Source organism: Ovis canadensis, chromosome 15 (assembly GCF_042477335.2).
Source record: "Ovis canadensis isolate MfBH-ARS-UI-01 breed Bighorn chromosome 15, ARS-UI_OviCan_v2, whole genome shotgun sequence".
Taxonomy (NCBI): Eukaryota; Metazoa; Chordata; class Mammalia; order Artiodactyla; family Bovidae; genus Ovis; species Ovis canadensis.
The window spans coordinates 31273487-31296453 of record NC_091259.1 but is presented as its reverse complement, the minus strand read 5'-3'; the positions used below and the strand labels follow the sequence as shown (position 1 = coordinate 31296453).

At 43.7% G+C, this 22967-nt stretch overlaps 1 protein-coding gene across 18 annotated transcripts in view; it reads right to left on the bottom strand.

The window, feature by feature from the left end:
* The window catches only part of NCAM1 (neural cell adhesion molecule 1), a 368148-nt gene extending 350586 nt beyond the window's left edge, over positions 1–17562 (bottom strand). For 16 of the 18 annotated variants that reach the window (XM_069555043.1, XM_069555045.1, XM_069555046.1 and 13 more), the window contains exon 1: positions 17167–17448. In XM_069555043.1, the coding sequence (XP_069411144.1) occupies positions 17167–17218 (52 nt within the window). In that variant the 5' untranslated portion in view covers positions 17219–17448. Of the gene's footprint in view, positions 1–17166 lie in introns of all 18 variants that reach the window. The other 2 variants (XM_069555054.1, XM_069555053.1) reach the window with 2 other exon arrangements.
* Between the last annotated feature and the right edge of the window lie 5405 nt (positions 17563–22967).

Here is a 22967-nt window from a genome sequence, read left to right as displayed (position 1 = left end):
TCTGCGATACCTAGTCTCTTAACATTGCACAGGGCAGTAAAAACGCAACACCGAGGGACGAGTAAAATAATACAGATTTACCTCCCAGGGACTTCAAAATCTTCTGCTGTAAATATCTCTAGAAAACCAAATAATAAACGATTATCCAGGTTTCTTATTTAGATACTCTTCAGTACCTAAATCAAATAATGTGTGAAATGTTTATCTTCTAAAAAATTAATTCCTACATCTAACTTGGCTGTGAAGAACTTGTAAACCATAAATAAATTCTTTTATAAGAAGGGAGGAGGAGAATGAACTGTCTGCATGACCAGTTATCTTAATTGAGTCTGACCAGTAATTTAAATTCTGATTCCAAAACCAATTTAGCTCAGAATGACCTCAAACTGTAATCGAGGGCAGTTAACGGACTCATTTTCAATCTCTTATCTTCAAAGAATATCACACAATGTCGCTTTTTTGCTTCATTATGACAGATGGTTTTCTTTGATGAAAATTTAAAATTTTAAACATGTCATGAGTAACTTTAAGCTACGTACACAAAAGGGAAAATCTGAGAGAGGAATAAATAGCTCTTAGTTATCTTTTTCTGACATTTCAAGGTTGTCTCTGGTATCTCATTCCACAGGAATAAATACTACAAATGCAATCAGAAAGAGCTTGGAAAGGAGTTTAATTTTTTTTTTTAACAAAACTAATACATTCATCTTAGACCAAACACAAAGAACAGAAGAGTTATTCTGTAAGTACGAAATTAAGTGAATATTTCTAATAAACGTTTCTGCCATTCAACAAGTCTGGGACATCGCCAGTTGCAAATGTGTCCATGAACCTGCTCTTACTCTGGTTCACAGCATCACTGCCAAGCCCAAGTCTTTATATCCAAGAAATGTGGGATCTCAGGCCACCCTGGCATCTTTTGAGGACTCCTTAGTTCAGAAATCGTTCAACAACCTGAGACCGGCCCTAAGTCCCTCCATTGTCAATTCCCTTGAAGGTGCCTTAACATTCATCCTGTTAGGTCTCTGCCTTTGATGCATCCCTGAAGCATGACCCCCTTCCTTTAAGAACACTTCAAGCTTCTTTCCATCTCAAAAATTCCATACTAAACCATATGAGATAAAAGATTTTAGAAATCAGCTTTGGCTTGTTGCAAATTTGAACCCTGAAGGAGACAGGTCACCGGAGGGTTCTCACAGTCTGCTCCAAATTAAAACTAACAATTTTTCTCTTACCAACAGTCCTCTCATACCACTAACTTCAACCACACACACACAGAGACACATACGCACAGAGACACACACAGGTAACCTACAGTATTATCTCATCTCCCATCCTGCATTCTTCTTCACTCCAGCAGTCTTTACTGCATATTTATTGCTGGAGAAGTTAAATGACAGCGTCTTTGTTCTTGGGGATATCAGGCATTTGAGAGCAGAAGTGCCCCACAGCAAATAGGAGAATTAAATGAAATCTTGACTACTGAATAAAATATCCCCAAACCATATCTCCCACTCAGCTTACACAAAAAGAACAGTCAGACTTATACCCTGTCATTTGCAAAATGTTGGATTCTCTTCAGCTGATAGCTTAAGAGAAAACACAGGTACTAATGGGCGGGTTTGCATGTCCCCCATCCAAGGGACCAGGTCTGTGCACGATCCCCCTTGCAGTGAAGCCACCCACATAGAGCATCCCCATGGTTTTTCAGCGTCTCACTCCTAATTACTAGTAGGCATCCAGGGACCATTCAAGATTGAGAAATGAAAGGAGACAATATGAAACACAGCAGAGAGGCTAAACCCAATAGTAAAGAGGAATTCAAAGGAAAAAGACAATACAGGAAGCAAGGAAAATATTCCAAAATACTCAGGGACATAAAATTTGCTGCATCAAGAAAGAAGAAGGTGCTACCACAGAGACATTCAGAGCACATAAAAGAGTTCTTAGAAATTTTTAATATGCTGTATGTTTCCATCTTTTTGTGTTCTTTACGTTATATATGTTAGCAAAACAGACAATGCAACAGAAATGTTGGCAAAAAACTGAGAAAACCTCCCAGGAAACAAAGGACGGAGGCTTGGTGAGACCAAGAAATGAGTAATAGGAGATGGAAGATAAGAAAAGTCAGATGATCAATCCAATTTCTAAATAAGAGTTCCAGAAAAACAAATTTAAAAGATACAAAAATGCCAAATAAATGACGTAGGAACATTTCCCAGCATTGAAGGACATAAATATCCACACTAAAAAGGCCCGCTAAGAATCTACCCCAATAAATACTGTAAAGAGAAGATCCTAAAGCCTTCTACAGGAGAAGTAAGTTTCATGCAAATTATCAGAAATTAGAATGCACTGAATTTCACAGATGCAACAGAAAGTTAGAAAGTCTGGAACAACATCTTCAAAATTCTCAGGAAAAACAACTTCCAATGTAGAGAATTATATACCAGGCAAACATAAATGAACTGCCACAAGCTTAGAAAATTTACAGCCCAGATAGAAAAACAGGGGTAAAAAAGAAAATAACCATATTTTAACATATTGAGATGAGATATATACTTCAGTCTGAGAACGTAACCATGAATTAGTGATAGGTATGTAGAAAACTAAGCTAAAAAAACTGAAGCCATAATACACTCAAAAAAATCCAGAAAACTATAAAAGAAAGGTAACAAGGTCATAGCACTGATAAAGGCTCAGCTGTGAATAATATTTATATGGTCATGATAATGTAAACATTAAATACCGATTTAACAAAAAATTGAAAAATGGCAATATTGGGAGTCCACGGTAATGTAGGAGGGAGTGGGAAGTGTGTAAGAGTAGTAAACTCCCATAGGAAAAAGTCAGTAAATAATACCTAAAACTGGAAATTCAGTTCAGTTCAGTTGCTCAGTTGTGTCCGACTCTTTGCGACCCCGTGAATCGCAGCACACCAGATCTCCCTGTCCATCACCAACTCCCAGAGTTCACTCAGACTCATGTCCATCGAGTCGGTGATGCCATCCAGCCATCTCATCCTCTGTCGTCCCCTTCTCCTCCTGCCCCCAATCCCTCCCAGCATCAGCGGCTTTTCCAATGAGTCAACTCTTCGCATGAGGTGACCAAAGTATTGGAGTTTCAGCCTCAGCATCAGTCTTTCCAATAAAACTGGGAATTAAGAAAGTATAAATATGGAGATAAAAATGTGGAAACAGGTAAATGAGTAGAAAGTGGCCGTTTCAGAGGAGTCAAAATCAAAGGTTGGAGGGTTAAGGAGGGGTAAGACGGAGTAGAAAGAGTTGGGACTGGGGATGAATGCTTTTTGTTTCAAGTCATAAAATTATTTAACGTTTTAAATGTGGACATTTCAATTTGCCAAAGGCAAACATTAAATTCAGGAAAGAAGACAGGAGTGACAACCAAGTAATTGCAATTGCTTGACTAGTTAGGATCTTTAATCTGAAGATATATTTAGTATAACTTAGCAGAGAAAAGGGAAACAAGCTGACCCACTTTATCTTAGTGGTAAATAACTGTGGGCTTCAAGCCAAGCTGAGAAGCTATATAGTATAACAAAGTCACTTTACAAGAATGAAATATGAAATCTTTGTCCTAAATCCTTGGGGATTAGAATGTCTCGAGTCAATTTTCCAGATGACTAACACTAATTACATTACCTCTTTCATAGATAATGGTACCTACGTTTATGTTTGCTTTATTTCTCAACTATATGGGAAAAAAATCATAGCTCCTTTAGCACCTAGCACAGAGCTGAACACAAAAGACATATGTTCAATAACTGAATCGGTATAATTGTTGCCTGCTGCTTGAAAATGAGGTTTAGTTATGAATAGGCATTATTTATACTGCACTGTTTTAGAGACATTCCCTTAGCATCTGTGATGCATAGGGCTTTTTTTTTTTTTTAACCAAATACTATGGCTGTGATTGACATGCTTTCTATGTTCTTGAGTTTGATTCTCAGAATTGTCCCATCCATTCAAGATACTGCATCTTCTTCCCATCAGTGTACCTGTACCTAGCAGTCATGTTTCCTTGATGCTAATCTGAATATAGGAGCCTTTATAAATGTGGTACAGTGTAAAAATTAATTAAGAATATATGAGCTCTTTCTGAATAAAGGTCTAATGTCTTTATTTAATGTCTAACGAATCAAGTCCCACGGACAGAGGAGCCTGGCAGGCTACAGTCCACGGGGTCGCAAAGAGTCGGACACGACTGAGCAACTAAAACTACAAAGGAAATGCATACAATTCAGGGCATGGACTTGGGGGTTATCTATTTAGGCTATCCAGAGGCTTCATTCCTTCACTTCTTCACTCTTTCCCTTAATTTTTCATTCTTCATGCTCCAAAAAAGAAAGGTTGCCAGAAAAATGACTTCCACATTAAGGAAGTGCTGCTAACAGGGTCTTTATCAGCAGTCATTGCTTAAATACACCCTGGTGCTGGGAAAGACTGAAGGCAGGAAGAGAAGGGGACAACAGAGGATGAGATGGTTGGATGGCATCACCAACTTGATGGACATGAGTTTTAGTAAGCTCCGGGAGTTAGCTACAGACAGGGAAGCCTGGCGTGCTGCAGTCCATGGGGTTGCAAAGAGTCGGACACGACCGAGCAACTGAACTGAAGCCTCCACCATTGACAAGTTTAATTTTAACTCTATGCAAATAGAAAGAAGATTCTCTATGAACTCATTTCCTCTATAAACTTCTACTTTTCTCAAAATCAAGACCACTTTGCTTTCACTAAAGATAAAACAGCTAAGCAATCCGCCGTGGCATTTCTAACTCAGTCGCAACTCAACGGTGAGTTCAACTCTGAACTCTCAGAGAATGAAAAATAAATGGAAGAAAATGTGACTCTAATTATAATCAGTACTTAAATCCAACACTCATTGTGCACCCCTTCACTGTGAACTTTAGCAGAAAGAAAGGAAATGGGAAAAAATGGCTGAGTTTACTATGTGTCAGACAGTTGTATGAATTACCTCATTTTATCTTCACAATAACCCTTTTAGGTAGGTATTATTATCCCTGTCTCACAGATAAATAAACTGAGTTTTCGGAGAAATTCAATTATTGGCTCAAGGTCATGGACAGCAGGAAAGCCACCTTTCTAAATCAAGTGTGATATAAAAGATCCATGGGGCACCCCCTACAGTATGCATTGCCTATAGAACACCAAAAACAGTCAATTAAGAAAGGAAGGTAATTTATAATATCAATTTAAATCAAAGTGCCTGCACTGAACTTAGATCTTCTCACGCATACAACAGCAGGTCTTTAAGATTTCCATTTGTGTCCTGAATAGAATTATCAAATGGCAACCACAGCTTGATTGGTGAGTGGCAGTATCTACTGTGGACAGAATAGATGCTTGGGAGATGAAATATAAACAAACACTGGAAAAGTGGTCAATCTCAGCCATTACCAGCTGCTCCTCTGCTGATCTGATAAACGCAATGCATCTAAAATGTGACGGGCAGGACGGATTTTAGAAGATTTTGCATGAAAACTAATGGGTATGGGATTTCTTTGGCAATAATAAAAATGTTTAGAAATTTTAAAAAAGGTATGTGCGTGTTCCTACCAGTCTCTCTTGGCTCTTTCCCTTGGTGTGCGGGTAGTGCCAGATGGCCCTGAGCTTGAAGCCTTCCCAACAACCTTTTCTTCCCTTCCTTTTGGCCAAGTGTCTTAAGGTATCAGTTCTTCCTCCACCTTTGACTCTAAACACTTGAATTTCACTCTCCGACTGAAATCACTCTGACGTTTCCATTCTCCTCCAAATCCAAAGATTCTCCTTGAGTCTCATCTTCCTTATTCTCTTAACCACAATAAGCACCTCTGTCCTCTTTTTTATTGCACTTCTTGTTTTGCAATTGGAACATAAAGCTCATTAGAGAAAGCTCAGGTTGTATAAAAATAATCTTCTTTCAGTCTTAAAAAGTGAAAAAGATTTCTAAAACAAAACAGATTATGCTTATAAATTCCATTTGCCTTCCAACTCTTCTACTTAACATTATGATCCTTCTCTAACCCAGGCATTCATACTTGCGAGGCTCTGGTCCCCTTTATTTGTTCACTATCACTTCATAAATTATGGACAAGTACCATTATAGATGCTACATAAATACAACAGCATAAATACTCCAGGTGTGATAAAGACTCCACAAGGTACCAGTCATAATTCACAGTGTTTTCCCTCCACTGAAAAAGGATCAAAATATGGACTACGACGACTCTGTCTTCTTGATCTCCTTAGCTGGGTTACCTCCAAGCTTCCACCCAAACATGCAACAGTAACATACCTCATCCATGCTAAATCCTTCCTTTAAACCTCTCTCAGCTCTCATTTACACTGTGAAGAGTTTTCCCATCTCCCCTGGTACATGGGCAATCTTTATCCTGCCTCGACAACCTGAGCCACGTACTGGCTTTAAACGCTACCTGGTATTCCCAGCCGTCTTTTCATTCTCCACTAGACAGTAAGCTCTCTTACTGTCAAGGAATTGTACTTGAGAGGTTTGGGGTTTTGTTTTACATCTGCAGCTAACAGACTGCAGCAATGCTCAGTAAGTATTGTCACTGATATTGCTTCTCCCTCTCCCCCCACCCATTAAATCTCCTCCCTATCCCTTCTCTGCACTACAGGCAGTCTTCCCTTCTCTCTAGTCCTATATTCTTCCATCTATGACATTAGCTTTCTAACTCTTTTGACCTGAGTCATAACACGATATATGTTTTCCATCACAACCAGATCAACAGAAGTTTCACAAAACAATATCTACCCTTACTACATAAGATATACTCTCTTTCTATTTTATTCTATTTCTTCTTTCTCCCTTTTTTTCCCTTCCTTCCTTTAACGCTAGTAGAAGTCAACTGAATAGATTCCACCACCCATGGTTGAAAAATACTGACCTACAAGTTAAGACACACGGATGCCCAGATTTTTTCTAAAACCTAATGTGCATAAACCTGAGGGTATCCATTCTTGCTCCAAGGTAAGCCCTTCTTCCCAGTTCCCTATCAGGCTGACAGTGCCATGATCACTGCATTACTTTGGGTTTACAGCATAAATGTTTTTCTCTCTCAGTCTGCGGCCATTCTGGACCTATCATTTCCTCTTCTGGCTGATTTGTGATCTCCTTTTCATTCTTACCCAAAGTTACCACAAGTGTATCTTTCCAAGATTATCTGCTTTATAAAATCTTGATATATCACAGTTGTATTTCTTTAACAAGCAGCTCTGATACACAGAATTTGATTTTTGTAAGACGTTTCAGCTGTGTGTCTATTAATAAAAGGTATAGTTAAGTATTTTGGTTTGTGGTGAATTTCACATATATTATTTGATTTGATTTTCCTATTCAAATGAGGAAATTACAGTTTGAAGATATTAAGCAACTTTCACAGATTAACTAGACTAGTTGATAACAAAGCCAAATGCTGAACCCAAATCTTTTAAATCTAAGCCCAACTGTTCCCTTTCTTCACATTCACATCTTCCTACTCTTAAAACAAAAGACTTTCACTGCACTTCACAGGCCTTCAAAGCAGCTTTAACTGGATCTCCCATTTCCCAGTCTCTTAAGTTCTCCATCATCTAGCTGACTTTTTATAATGCAGCAAAAAATCCTTTCACCAACTCACAATTTTGTCCAGCCCCTACAGTGCTTGCCACATGAAACCAAAACTTCCTTTAAGGATTGCAATGATCCTGACCGATTAGGCCCTATTTACTTCTCTGCTAATTCACAACTGGCATCAAATGCAGAGCCTAACACAGCAGATATTCCATTGCTGTAGCTGACTATACGGAGAAGGCAATGGCACCCAACTCCAGTACTCTTGCCTGGAAAATCCCATGGACAGAGGAGCCTGGTAGGCTGCAGTCCATGGGGTCGCTAAGAGTCGGACACGACTGACGCGACTTAGCAGCAGCAGCCGCTGACTATCCCCTTAAATATTTAAAAAAATGATTTTTCTTACATCCCCAGTAGCACCCCCTCCTTTGTTTCGCATTTAAGATTTTAATAAGACCTGTCCCAATATCCAGTCTGCTGTCATTGCTCCTCAATACTAAGGATCCTCCAGCTAGAAGCGTCTCCTCCTACAGAGAATTGGTCCTTCCTCTTATTTATCCTGCATCCCGGAGCTTGAGATCAGCAGCTCTGCCACACCTTTTTCCAGACGTGAAAACCGACTAAGATGATCTTTGGCTTTCTGAATAATTCTCACAGTTATTGCCTGCCTCCTTCTCTCTAGGCACTTACTCACACAGTATCTTTCAGGATTTCCTAGCATCTGAACTAAGTAACTGTTTTTGCCCCAGCCATCTGAAAGCCTCTGCAGGACCAATATAATACACTTAAATGTATTTTGTTTTTCCCCTTGGCTTCCAGCACAAACTCTGCACATCCCATTCACACCTGTTTAATAACCATTTGAAACAAAACCTCCATGGAGGATGAACTTTAAAACCAGATACTGAGTTCCATTCAGTTCAGTCGCTCAGTTATGTCCAACTCTTTGCAGCACGGACTGCAGCATGCCAGGCTTCCCTGTCCATCACCAACTCCCACAGCTTGCTCAGATTCATGGCCATCAAGTCGGTGATGCCATCCAACCATCTCATTTTCTGTTGTCCCCTTCTCCTCCTGCCTTCAATCTTTCCCAGCATCAGGGTCTTTTCCAATGAGTCAGTTCTTTGCATCAGGTGGCCAAAGTATTGGAGCTTCAACTTCAGCATCAGTCCTTCCAATGAATAATCAGGACTGGTTTCCTTTAGCATTTGGTTTGATCTCCTTGCAGTCCAAGGGACTCTCAAGAGTTTTCTCCAACACCACAGTTCAAAAGCATCAATTCTTCAGAGCTCAGCTTTCAGTATCTATCTTACATATGTGTAAGATATGATCGATTTTACATCTGTGAATTATTTAAGTTCACCAAAACCCATAATGCAGGTGTCACTTTTCCCATTTTACAGAGAGGGGGCGAGCTCAGAAATGCAGCAACTTGTGGAATGTCAGTGGCAGTGACTTTGACCTAGACCTGTCAGACTCCAAAGCGCTTAATACTGCCTACCACTCCCCCCCATTTCCATCAGATCCAGAAGCCAAGCAAGTCACCTTTGCTTGGCATGTACTCCAATGCTGTGCTAAGTCACCTCAGTCATGTTTGACTCTTTCGACCCCGTGGACTGTTGCCCGCCAGGCTCCTCTGTCCACAGGATTCTCCAGGCAAGAATACCAGAGTGGGTTGTTATTTCCTACTCCAGGGGTTCTTCCCAACTCAGGGATCGAACCCTTGTCTTCAGTATCTCCTGCCCTACAGGCACATTCGTTACCACTGAGCCACCCGGGAGGCCTGGCTGATCCTATATGTATTCAAATTATCCTAATCTTAGAAAAGGATGAAATGCAGTCAGAGAAAGTAAGTTACAGTCCGAGCTTCACGTGAGTAAATCACTTACTCTCCTAGCCTCAGTTTCTGTTTCAAGACCTAACACAATCTGGCCCTGAGAATTGTTTTTCCTCCTCATCTCTAGCCACTTCTCCCCAAGCACCCCACACTGTTCCCCAGATATGACTGTATATATCCACGTCTCTATGCGTTGGTTCTGCTGAATCACCTCTTCTTCCTTCTCCATCCACTGAAGGCAAACTGATGCCCCTTACCCACCTCAAGGGAGCCCCAAGCCGAATTAATTGCTTCCTTCCTTGTGCTCCAATGGTATTTAATTCATGTCTATATTTATAAGTACAGGCTGTCTCCCCCACACTGGATGGTAAGCTCCAGAAGCAGAGACACGCCTTATTGGACTTCATAACTGAAACCCAGCACAATTCCTGAAACTATTTGACCATCACAAGGTTTCAGGAAAGTTCGCTGAATTGAGAAAGTCAGGAATGTCTGTTGTGATTCAACCAAGATTTGTTAAGCAGTCAATCAGCCATGCCTCCAACTAAGAGGAGCATCTGTCCTTCCTGCTTCACAGAGAGGTTTTTAAAGTTATCTGTTTACCTCTCCAACTACCCAAAGATGGATTTCCCCCTGATAATATCTCATAGCACCCTGCTCCTTTTCTTACTTTTTAATCAGAATATGTAACTATAAAGACGCATGTGAATTTCTTTGTTAATGTCTATATTCCTCCACACTCTGAGACTAGAAGCTCTATAGAGGGATGATGTTGACCACTGCCTTCCTAGCACCCAGCATCCAGTACCTACTTGATTAATATTTACCAAATAAAAGATATGAAGATTAAAAGACATAATGATCAAAACATCTGTGAATTGTATACAGATGATAAATAAGATACACCAATTAGGATTACATATCCAGTTTATCCCCTTTGATGGCTACAACAAAACCATCAGTCTCTTCTCCAGTATCCTATGCCTTAGTTGGCAAACCTCTTCCAGCCTCCCCAATAGGGCACTTATGTTTGACTCATCTGAATAATAAGAGCAATTATTTTTATTCCAGTTTGTAATTTATAAAAATATCTGCAGCGAGACATATTTAATCACCTCAGTTCTCACTATAGACAGTCTATAAAATATAGGTCAAATAGCTTTTTCCTTTCAAAAATAACTTTGATTTCGATACATGGTTCTCATCTTCAAAGCACTACACAAACAACCTTTACAAGGTAAAGGTACACACTGGAACAATTAGTTTGTATTCTCAGGCGAGTGGGCCCAAGCAGGCCAACACAGTTGCTACGGCAAGTCAGATGTTTTCATGGGCTCCTTAGCTACATGGGTTCCTTCCAAGGCTCAGGGGGCGATGTGGCTCTGGTGACCTGTGCTCACAATCAAAAGCAAGAGAGTTCTGAATTGCCTTCAAAATCACAGACTTTTCGGCTCCATGAAACCCAGAATCCTTTTGCTAACAACTTTCAACCTCCTAAGACCCCTTTCTCTCTGAAGTATTCATAACCAACAACATGGCAGGCATATTTAAAACAAGATTTTTAAAATTCTAGTTCTAATCAGTGAAATACAGCACTTTAACATCCTTTTTTCAAGTCTATCTAAAAAGAGAGCATGATGTCTGAATAAGTTTTCTTCTAGGTCCATATACACCCCTCTTTCTCTTTAATAAGCACAGCTCATGTGCATTCTGAAATATTCACAAGTCTCTAACAAAGAGGTATTGCTAATTTTCCTACCTCACAAAAGAGGAAACAAACTTAGAGAACTGAATTGAGTCACCTGGGATCAGACAACTAATAAAGGATCCATGTGCCTGGGGTGTCACCCGAGGGCCACCGGCCACGCTTAATCTCTAGGCTCTCCCACACGCAGGGTTCCTTGACAGCAGAAATTAGGTCATCACAGTGCTTTGTAATTTGCCACAGAGCTGATGATAAAAAGCTGGCACTCAATAAACATATTTGATGAACTATTTAAGAGAATACCTATTGTAACCCAATCCCTACTGTCGTGACACCACTATGAATATTCCTAAATGGGGAGGTAATCTGATCTCTCAGGAATGGTACAGAATGGAAAACAGGGCCAGATGTTGCCAGGGTTTGCAGCTACAAATCAAAACGTACTCAGTGAGCACATCCAGTGGAACACAGGTTAGACAAAAGCCTGTCAAGTCCCACCAGTGAAGCAATCTTTGAACTGAAGTCATATCTACAATCGTATCTACATATATCTGGAGAAACAGAATGCCTAACAGGTTCATTAAAACCTTTAACACACACACACACTCAAGTACACAAGACAGACCAAATGTTTTGTTCTTCTAGCACAGTCCTCTTTGAGTGATTGCTTGGAAGTTAAATTAATTCTGCAGGAAGGAAAAAGTGTGCCTAACTGAAAACAGTGAACTCAGTGGCTGCATGTAGACACGGCCTAACAGCATTTCAAGGGTAGTGTACTGAACGTGCCTGAAAGGCCGCCATTGGCACCCACACCAACATCAAAAGGCAGTGCTCTAATGAGGATCTTCAGCCAAGAGACGGCGTTTCAACACGGTGAAATCAAAGGGCATAATGGCACCACTGGCAACGCCAAATAATTTACATCCCTGTACATTAGCAAATGGTTTTCAGCGTGGCACTAAGATGCAATAACAAAAAGGGCGAGAGTCGACACGCCTCTGGCCCTCAGATGGTCTTCTGCGCTGTGCCACTCCACAGTGGTTAAGTGCATCTGCCTGGATTGCTGATGGGAGGTTCACTACCCGGCCTTCTCATAGGAGAAACTCTGGATCTCACAGAGACCTATTCATCAAGACTCGGAGAGGTCCTTGGCTATTCACTCTTCCTAAGAGGCCGACTCTGACAATACTGCTCAAAGCCTCACTGAGTATTTTAAGAGATGTACAAAATCCTTCTCTTGAATTGTATTGTTTCTTCCTTTTTAATTAAAGGAATCTTAACTTTGCCTTCTTGATTCACACCTCAAACAGCCGTTATCATTATATGGCCTGCTGAGTCACCTTTTCAATGTGGTTTAATTTGTAATTCATTGTTAAGATTGGAAAAAAGTGCTATGTATAATTTCCTGCCCCTTCTTTTAACATTCCAGAAGTTTCTTAGCCTATATAGTGTTAGGTGAATTGAAGGATTATCTAATAATACCTAAACTGAAGAATTATCAATTATGGAATTTACATTAAAATATTTATATCGACAGCATAAGACGTGTGTGCTCAAAAGCTCAATACTTAAGTAGCACAGGAGAGCCTTTTAAAAATGCCTTTGTCTCCTGCCAGAGCGACTGTTCCCAGAAGACTGACCAGGGCAGGTGCCAACCTCTTCTCTCCTCTCCCTGCTGACTGGTTCTGCTCTCCAGCCCTGCAGAACCAAGAGCAGCAGGGAAAGTTCAAACTGTTCATTAGCAACAGGTAGTCAACCACTTATTTTTCACCAAGACAGGAAGGACTGTCTGTAAAATATCTTTGGAGGTCTGTCATCAGCACTGAAATCCCTTTCAGTCTGGGAAGCAGCCCCAGTTCTTCAACTGTGAAGACGTAAACGTGGGGAATTCATCAAACTAATATTAAATAGAGGCTTTGTCACCTTAAAAGACTCACTGCTTGGATCAGAAATTCTGAAGTCCCTATTTCAAGCAGTGTGAAGTTTACAAGATACTGTCTGTAATTTACAAAACTAGGTTCTGCAGCAAACAAAAACATCTGTCATGTCAAAAGATTAGTATTTGAATGACAAATGGTGCTATTTATTTTGAAAGGCAATTAGGATGTTCCCTGTGACAAAAAAAAAAACAGATATAGATCACTTACATTAAATGACATATTACTTATCTGAGGAAGCTAATTAATGATAAATGTATTCCAAAGAAAAGTGCTATGCAAAACTCTCAAAATTGTGGGGTTTTTTTTTCTCTCTTATTGCTGCTTTGACTAAGCACCTACAGTCCTTGAAAAAAGCACATCCACACCATGAATTTTTTTGCAAACAATTACTACTTTAATTCTTGAACTATCAAACTCAAGAAACAATCACCATTTAAATCAACAAACCCATAGCTTAATCAATTATAGAGACTTCGATGAACCACCTTATGGAACAAGCATGTGTCCTGCTATTTTCTGCTATTTTAACATTATTTTCAAAAAAAAAAAAAAGATTCTGGGTAAAGGTATCTGGAAAGAAGTCATCAAGTTTAATCTGTCAGGGGAAGACAGGGGAAGCTTCTTGATGAAAAACTGACTCTAAAAAACAGTAAGTGTTAGACTATGGCATTCCCTGGTGGCTCAGGAGTGAAGAATCTGCCTGCCAGTGCAAGAGATGAGGGTTCAATTCATGGGTCAGCAAGATTCCCTGGAGAAGGAAATGGCAGCTCACTCCAGTGGGCTTGCGAAATGCCATGGTCTGCGAAATGCCATGGACAGAGGAGCCTGGCGAGCTACAGTCCTTCGGGTGGCAAAGAGTGACACAGCTGACAGACTAAGCACAGAGCAGCTCTATTCCATTAAACTTTGTTCAGAAACATACATTACTGATCTTAAAATGAAAACCAATAAAAAAAAAATTTTAGCTCACCATAACTGTATTGACAGCAAATTCCGCTGAAACATATCTTCATTTAGAGAATGATATCAATATGTACTATATATATACGCAAGCTAGCTTTTGGGTAGCAAAGGTGCTCTTTGTTCTTAATCTGGTGCAACTTATTAGAAAACCAGTCCTGATCACTCCCTGAGTCTACCAAGTTGGCAGAGAATTGCAAAAATTATCAAATAAATATGACTTAACAACCATTCCAGATCATTCAATCAATTTTTCCACAAAACCCCTAAAACTGACATCATGATAAACTCAAATTTGTAATTCCACAGCCTTTCACTTTATTACTAAGGAGCAGAAGATACCAAAATGACTGAGCGGCAGCGGACACGATTCCTTTGGTATATTAAGATGAACACACCATACATTTAAATTTTCATGTGTTCCCAGTCTAGCAGTAACTTAACTACCATTGTCCCTGGAGATGCTAGAATATTGGAGGCAAAAAACCAAAACGGCAGTAAAACGTGTGTGTATGTATATGTGGGTGGGAGAGAAAGAGGGAGAGAGGGCAAGACTGCGCTGTCATTTTTGTTTCCGTCCTGACCCTGTGACTTGAACTCTACATTGTTTTTTAAAATGGTGAAAACAATACTTTAATAGAAAATTATTTCTCTTTGGAAAACCGCTCAACTTCTTTCTTTTGTTAAGCAACCCTGCATGTGTTTCTCGTTGGTTCTGCCTTTTCCCCATCCTCACGTTACTACGGCCCCCGAAAGAGGATGCTTTCCTTCCAAACACTGGTCAGAAAGCCACCCATACCTTGGCAGCCAAGAACATCCAATCTGGGATTCCCTGGGCGTGTACCTGCTATAACTCCCTAGGGAATCCCAACACCAAGAGCTACACCCATCACGGGGTTGGAAAGGACAGCTGAGCGATCCCCCAGAGCCCCTCAAAGATCAGGTCTGTATGGTCATGCCCCCACCTAGGGGACAGAAGGCCCCAGAATCACACAAACATACTCGTGCGGTGCGGGGAAATCAATCGCGCGCCGGAGACCTACCGACACGACGTGCGAAGACCTGCCAGGGCGCCCCTGGCCAGCCGGCAGTGGGCACAGAACCAGGGGTCAGCCGGGGATGGCCCCCAGTCTGGAGGCTCGCCCCCCGGCCAAAGCCCCGCCCCCGGCGTCGCCCCCGGCCCGAGGCGCGCCGGTCAGCGCACGCGCGTCGGTGCGCCCAGCCTCTGCGCCCTCCCGGACCACACGCTCCGGCCCAGACGGCTCGGCGTGCACGCGCGAACCCGTGTCTGTGTGTGTATGTATGTGTGTGTGTGTGTGTGTGTGTGCGCGCGCGCGCGCGTGTGTGCCGGAGGAGCGGGAGGGATGGTCCAAGCCGGCGTGCAGGAGGCGCGAGTGGGCGAGCACGGGCGGGTCGGGCCGGGAGACCTCCCTGGGACCACCTCGACTCCATGTTATCTCCTCGGAAACTGCGGGCCGGCGGGGGGACGGCCGTAGGGCGGGGTTCCTCCCGGCCTGGGTGGGGGCCGGTGAGCGAGACCGTTAGGCTGGCGCACCGGGAGACCGTGCTGGCAGCCCCGGGCCGCCACCCGCGCCGAAATAAAAAGCCTCTCGCAGCTTCCCGCCCAGCCAGCCTCGCTCTGATTGGTCGCCGGAGAAGAGACCCGAGTTGGCTGGAGGCGGCGGCCGCGCGCGGCTCTCGTGCCGCCCGGGGAGGGGGTGCGTTGGGTGCTCCCCGCTCTCCAGCACTCTGGTCGGGCGGTCTAGGGGCACTCCAGCGGCGCCTGGCAGCGGCGGTCACAACACACAGACCCCTCCGTCCGGCTCTCCTCGGGAGCTTCTCCCAGCACACGCCCCCCGACCCCCCAGCCCAGAATGTCCGCCCACCCCACCCAGCACTCTGCAGCCCCGTCTCCTTTATTCCCGTCCGTCAGCTCCAAAACGCAAATCTTGGGGTGGGGTGGGGTGGAGTGAGGCAGGGTGGGGTGAGGCGGGGTGGGGTGGAGTGAGCAGCTGGAGGGGAGGGTGGGCACGCACAGAAGAATCTTCCAGGGAATCTAGGATGGAAATACCCCAAATGGGGAGGGGGGGGGAACAAAAACAAAAAACCACCTCCCTCCCGGCCGCCAAGGTGTTTTGGGCGGCGGCGCGGCCCCCTCCACCCGCGGGAGCATCACTACTGTCTTCCTCCCAGCTCCCTATTGTTCGCACTTTGCCAGGATCGGGAACCTCGCCCAAAGAAAGGAGACTGAGGCGAGGTGTTTCGAGAAGCTACCTGCCATTCTTCTCTCGCACCGTGCAACACGGGGCTCGCGGTGCGTGTGAAGGCACACGCGCGCACACACGCGCGCGCACACACACACCAGGCAGCCCCGATCACGCCCTCCTCGCCCTCCGCCCCTCCGCACTTCCTCCTGTCAAAACGCAGCGCTCGACCCTCCCATCCCTCCTTGCTCTGGGCCGAGAGCAGGCTTTGCAACTAACCAGCAATTTGGCAAATGAAAAACTAACGTCATATCGACAGGGAGGTGCAACAACGGCCACACAGCCCTGAGATTCTGCCCATTTCGCCCCATTTTTGCAAACCGTTATTTCTCCGGGGCGGGGAGGGAAGGGGGTAGGGGCAAAGGCGGCGAGTCCCACTTTATTAGACCCGGGGAAATAACGATCGCGGGCGGCTGCCCCGGCCTTATTGTTCACTTTTCGTGGAGCCGGGGCTGAAAACCCCTTCCCCACGGAAGCCGAGCCTGTGCGGCTGCACCACCGAGCTATGGTATCCGCCGCCTGCTTTTGGGGATGGAGCGCTGCCCATCGCCGGCGCGACCGCAGCGTCCCCGGGAGCGGACGGTTCGGCTCCCAGCGCCGCGGGCACACAAAGTGGGAAGGGCGGGCGCGCTGGAGGGGCGCCCGGCGCTCGCTGCGCGGGGAGGCTGTCCCGGTCCAGGCAGCCCGGGAGGGCGCGGGGTTCGGCTGGGCTGCAAGGACAACGCGCTCCTTCCTCAGCTCAAGGAAAATGAACACCTTTAGCATTCCACGTAAAACCACCCCCAAATAACAGCGTTCCTCGGGGACGAGGAGGGGGCAGGGGGCAATGAGCAAATCAAATTGAGAATAATAATTTTGAAAATGTACCTGCAGTTCCCAGGAAAAACAAAGTCCAGATGAGATTCTTAGTTTGCAGCATTGTAATCTGCTGGCCGGGAGGGATGTTCTTGCCGCGGTAAATTCTCTGCCCCCCCTTGCAGCGAGTGTGGACGGCGGCAGAGCAACAGACCTAGGGGCAGACAATTGCCAGGCTGAGTACGATTATTTTTGCAGAATTGTTTCCTGCCAGCCGCTGCCGAGATGCGTTCACGCGCTGATCGGAGAATGAGTGACAGTCCCAGCCTCAGCACACTCGCAACTCGGAGATCCTTGCGCTGGCCCGGGTTCGCTTTGATGGAACTGGGGATGGGAGCTGGGGGCGGGGGGCGGGGGTGAGAACCTCACTGTGTCCTTCCACCACGCCGGCCACAAATAGTGCCTCACATGAAGGAGGTAAGAGAGACAGGGGAGGCAGATGCGGCCGCCTGCAAAACGTGGCCTGGAGCCGCCGGAGGAGTCGGGCTCTTTCACACGCAGTCTTCCAGGCAGAGCTGGGATTTCTTCTTTTCACAATTCTCCCAAGCCTCCGCGGTCCTTAGTGCCGTCCAGCCTGCCTTCATCAGGAAGCTTGGGTACTTTAATAACTAGTAGATAATAAAAAGAAAATCTTAGGTTTGCGTAGAATTTCAAAGTTGTCAAATCCTCCATTTAGATCTTAAGATCCTTGAATTATAAGAATAGCCTAGGACTTCATTTTTAATTTTAAGTGCAGGAAATTAGAAATTTGGAGAGGGATGGGGATCGCTGTTGTGGGGTTTGGTTTGGGTTTTGTTTATTGGTTTGTTCGATACTGGCTGTGAAGTTTGCCTCACAGAGGTAACAAATCCCAAGGGAAGGAGATGGGAAGCAACTGAAGTTAAGGGAAAAACGCAGATGTTTAGAGAGGCTTTTCAGAAATAACTGAAGGAAAATGTTTTCTTGTTTACAAATGCTGAAATCTGTTATAAACCAAGATTTTTTTAATGTAGGTTTTATAGTATAGGCACTGTATTAAATAGTATTTTCTTACAAGGGCTACAACCTCAGTTCTTAAAGAGTTTAATACACATCATCACTGAGGTACCAACACTAAGAGTTTCAATGAATCTTCCAGCTGTATTTTAAACAGAAGAGGGTGGAGGAGCAGGGTGGAAATAGGCATGTTTCAGCCCCCAGCAAGGCTTGAGTGTTTAAGAAACAAAAGGTGAAGTAGAATCAGGAGCTAGCAGTGTTCTAGCTGCTGGACTAGCCTATTAGCCTAGCACAGAGAAACCCTCCCAGTGGAAAGCTGCCTGCCTGTGTTCAAAGCACCAGTAAACCAACATCACCATGCACTCCATTTTTCTTCAAAGGTCAGACTCTCCACTGCTGTATCACTCTTTTAAAACCCGTTCTCTGCTGGTTAACCAGCCAGGCTGCATTACTGGAGAGGCCCCTACCCCCCCTCCCCCATCCCCCACCCCCATGTATTTGACCAGGCCAGCCACACCAACAGACTGAAATACATGGGTCCCTAAAAAGGGCTTCCTCCCCCAAATCTATCTTTCACAACATTTGCTTTGTAATAATTCCCTCATACCAACTGTAAATAATTTTAAAATACATAGAAGTGGAAAGAACTAAAAATATCCCCCAAATCCCACAGATTCCAGAGATACCCACAGCTTTTCTAAGTCTTCTATAAATGCATATGATTTTTATCATTGACATAGTCTAGTAGAGTTTTGAATGCTGTTCATTTTCCCTAACATCTCATGATAAGCATTTCCCCAAGTTGTTAAAAAGTCTTTTGAAATCTTTTATAGCAATGTAATATTTCTTCATCTCCAAAGTTCTTCAATGGTTTTAGCATGATATTTAGATTGTGTCCAGAGTTTGATAATATAAATAATGCTTTTTGAAGTCTTTTGGTAAATATTTATTGAGCAACCACTGTGCTTAGCCCTGTGCTGGGTACAATGAATTATATAGTTACTGTTGTTGTTTTAATGGTTGCTGTATTGCAGCCAAGCATCTTTGGCTTCAGACATGAGGTTCGGCTAACATGTAAAATTGTCACATTAAGCCTTGTAAACTTAAGTGGATAAATATATTAGACTTTTTCCTAAGGAAGAGACTTTGATAGCAGGGAAAGATGGGGAGAACAAGCCTGAGGGGGCAAGGAAAACAGTGAAGGTTGGGATACCTAAAATATAGTTTTTCTGTTTCCAATTTTACCAAGAGTGAGAGACACACCCTTCTCTGCAAACTTCCTTCCCTAAAGCCCCTATCTGTGGAATTAAAAGATTCCTCACAGTTTTTCCCCAAATGTCCCTATTTTTAGCTTTTCAACACAGGCAGGTGTGGAAATCCTATCTCACTTCAGCATGACTGAATTTCTTTTTTTTTCCCCTCTCTGTCTCTCTCCAGCCCCTCCCTGCCCTGTAAGGCTGTTGCTCTCTGTTGTGATGACTCATTCTAGAATTCTGGCCCACAGTCCTTCCAGTCCACACTCCATGTGTCTCTCCTGCGTTCTTTTAACAGGATCAGTCATTTGTGTCCAGTTCATCAGCTCTCTACTTGTCAGTCCCCACATCTCTGGGTTCTGGGTGACAGCTCTTTCCTGAGCCTCACTTTGAAATGAGACAGAACTGTGTCCCTACTCAGACCTCTTTCCCCATTGGCGGGGGTGGGGTCCCAGGTTGTCAAGTCCACCGTAATGAGTATCTATTGAGTGAATATCCAGGGATTGAAGCAGAGGAAGGAGACACTCAGGACTGTTTCAGAGATGGAGCTTCCCTAGTAAAACGGAGAAGGGACTATAAAACCAGCCATAGCAAGAACAACTGGGAGGCCACAGTAGTGCTCTGAAAGGGGTGGGTCCTGATCCAAGGAGTGACCCTGGAGAAGGAGCCAACAGGGTGCAGATTTGAGAACTATTTCCAAGACAAAACAGTGGGACTTTGGAACTCTCTGAAGGTTGGAGTCTAAGGCAGGGGAAGAAATCAGAGTTGTTTTCATGCAATAAATACATATTCATTCATCACTCAAGAAATACTTATTCAGTATCAGCTAGGTGCCTAGCACTGTTCTAGACACTGAGAACATAGCAGTGGACAAAAGAGAATCTTTGCCTCATAGGCTTCTGTTCTTATGGGGAAGATAGAAATTAATTGACAAGTAGCATGCAGATGGTGATATGAGCAAATAAGAGGCAATGAAGAAGGGTACAGGGAGAGGGAGTTGGGGGGAGGATTCGCATTCTGTACAGGGGAGCTGAGGGCTTTCCCTGTGGCTCAGCAGTAGAAAATCTGCCTGCAATACAGGAGACGCAGGAGTTATGGGTTCCACCGCTGGGTCTGGAAGATCCCCTGGAGTAGGGTGTGGCAATCCACTGCAGTCTTCTTGCCAGGAAAATCTCATGGACAGAGGAGCCTGGTGGGCTACCATCCATAGGGTCACAAAGAGACACAGCTGAGCAACTGAGCACACACAGGGGAGCCAAAGAAGACATCTCTAACTCAGGGATATCTGGCAAATATCTCAAGAAAGCAATGATGTCAAAGCTTCCAGTATGAGCAGTTAAGTAGCTGCTGGTGACATTGACTGGGGGTGGAAGAGGAAGGGCAGACTTGGACAAGGTAATAAGCCAAGGAGCAATGGTGTCAGCTCTGGACATGCACAGTCTGAGATGTTTGAGGTACATCCAAGCGGAGATGTACAGAAGATGGACAGTCAGATGGACAGGAGCCCAGATTCCATCAATATTTAACCTGTGGGCAGAAGGAACTGCCAAAGAAAGAGTGAAAACTCGGTCAGAGAGATAGAGAAATGGAACATTATAATGTCACCAAATGAAAAGAAGAAGAAAGTTTTGAAGTGGTCAAATAAGACTTAAAAGTTCCCTGGGCTTGACTGTTGGAAAGTCATGAATGGTCTCTGAGAAAGCAGCATTCATGGGGAACAGGAGAGATCACTTTCCCAGGAATGGAAGACTGGCCAGGAAGGAGAGCTGGGGATGTGGCCCACTCTCAGAGTCGCGTGAGGATGGAGCACAAGTGTGATAAGGACAAGGAGAGAAAGGCAAGCCTGAGGAAGAAGGAAACTTGAAAGCAGGTTTTCATCTCTTTACTATAAAGATTTAATCATTAGGCTATAAAGTCAATTCAGTTGGCTGCTAACTCCTGTTCACCATTACCACCACCTTATTGTCTAACTTAGACTGCTTGGAAAAATGAATTTAGTCTAGAGTCAAATGCCCTCATGGATATTTTTCCTCCTTTACAATTTCTTTCATGTTGGTGCTGAAAAGGAGGACTAAGGCATAATCTCAGGGCCCACACATATCCAAGAAGCTCAATTTCACATTTGACATGAGTGAAATACATTTTGGGAAACACAGTTGCCTACGAGCACAGCTAGAGACAGTGGGCTGGGGCTAGGACAGACTGGGGAGAGAGAGGCAAGCCTAGAGAGGGAGTGTGATCCAGGAAAGGGGACCACCGAGCTCGAGTGACCTCTCTCCTAGCTTCTCGTATTCCTGACGTGGTTGACAGGAGAAATGATGTCTAGGTTCTGCTGGGTGATGAGGCTTAGGTCACTGACATGCTTCCCTCACTGATTAAGGCCACTCAGGCCCCGGTGAAGGACGGGTGCCCACTCATCAATCGATCCAGCTGAATGATGATAGTAACCACAAAAACCAAGGATGGGATGGAGGCAAAGAGAAACCATTGCACTGATGACTTCAAAGGCCACATTTCAAGCCTCACACCATGTATTTATCTAGTTGTTAGCACAGTTTTTTATAGCAGAATCACAATGCAGGAGTGCTGTTGTCATTTTGGATCCTTTATCTTTCTTTCTTTTTCTTCTTTCCTTCCTTTTCTTATTTTGCAGGAAATTTATTAGAGAGTGCTTTCAACACCTGTATGAAAAGGGAAGCAAACAGGTTGGATCGAGGGAGAATTTAAGCCCTGCTACAGGCCCCACAAGGCCTCAGTCAGACCCTGGGAGCTGTGAAACTAGTTGTAATATCCTTGCATGGATTGGTTGTTGGATTCAGGCTGCCTGGGGAACACAGCCTGATCTTGGGAGAGGCAGCTCTCTGAGGCCAAGGACAACCTCTCAAGGGTGATTGGCTGAGAGCATCCTCCCATGTGGAGAAGCAAGTCCTCCAGCCCTGGAAGTGGCCTCTGGGCAGCTTAGCACAGCATCCTCTACACAATTTTAGCCGTAAATCAAAATAAAATTTGGAGGAAAGTTAAATTTTTTTTTCTTTTTTTATTATGAGAAAATGTATGTAACATAAAATTAACCATTTTGACCACTTTGAGTGTACACTTCTCATTAAATACATTCACATCATTGTACAACCATCACCATTATCTATCTCCAGAACTTTTCACCTTCTCCAACTGAAACTCTGTACTCATTAAACAATAAATCCCCATTCCCATTCTTCTCCCAGTCCCTAGTAACAACCATTCTGCTTTCTGTCTCTATGAACCTGAATAGTGACGCATACAAGAACGATCATACATTTGTCCTTTTGTGCCTTATTTCACTTAGCATAATGTTTTCAAGCTTCGCCTCAGTTGTAGTATGTGTCAAATTTTCCACTGTAAGCATATACCACATTTTGTTTATCCATTCATTCATCGGCGGACACTTGGGTCCCTTTCACCTTTTGATTACTGTGACTATAGCTGCTATGAACATGGGTGTGTAAATATCTGTTCCTGGCTCTGGTTTCACTTCTTCTGGGTATGCACCTTGAAGTGGAATTGCTGGATCACGTGGTTTCATGTTTTGAGGAATTGCCATATTAT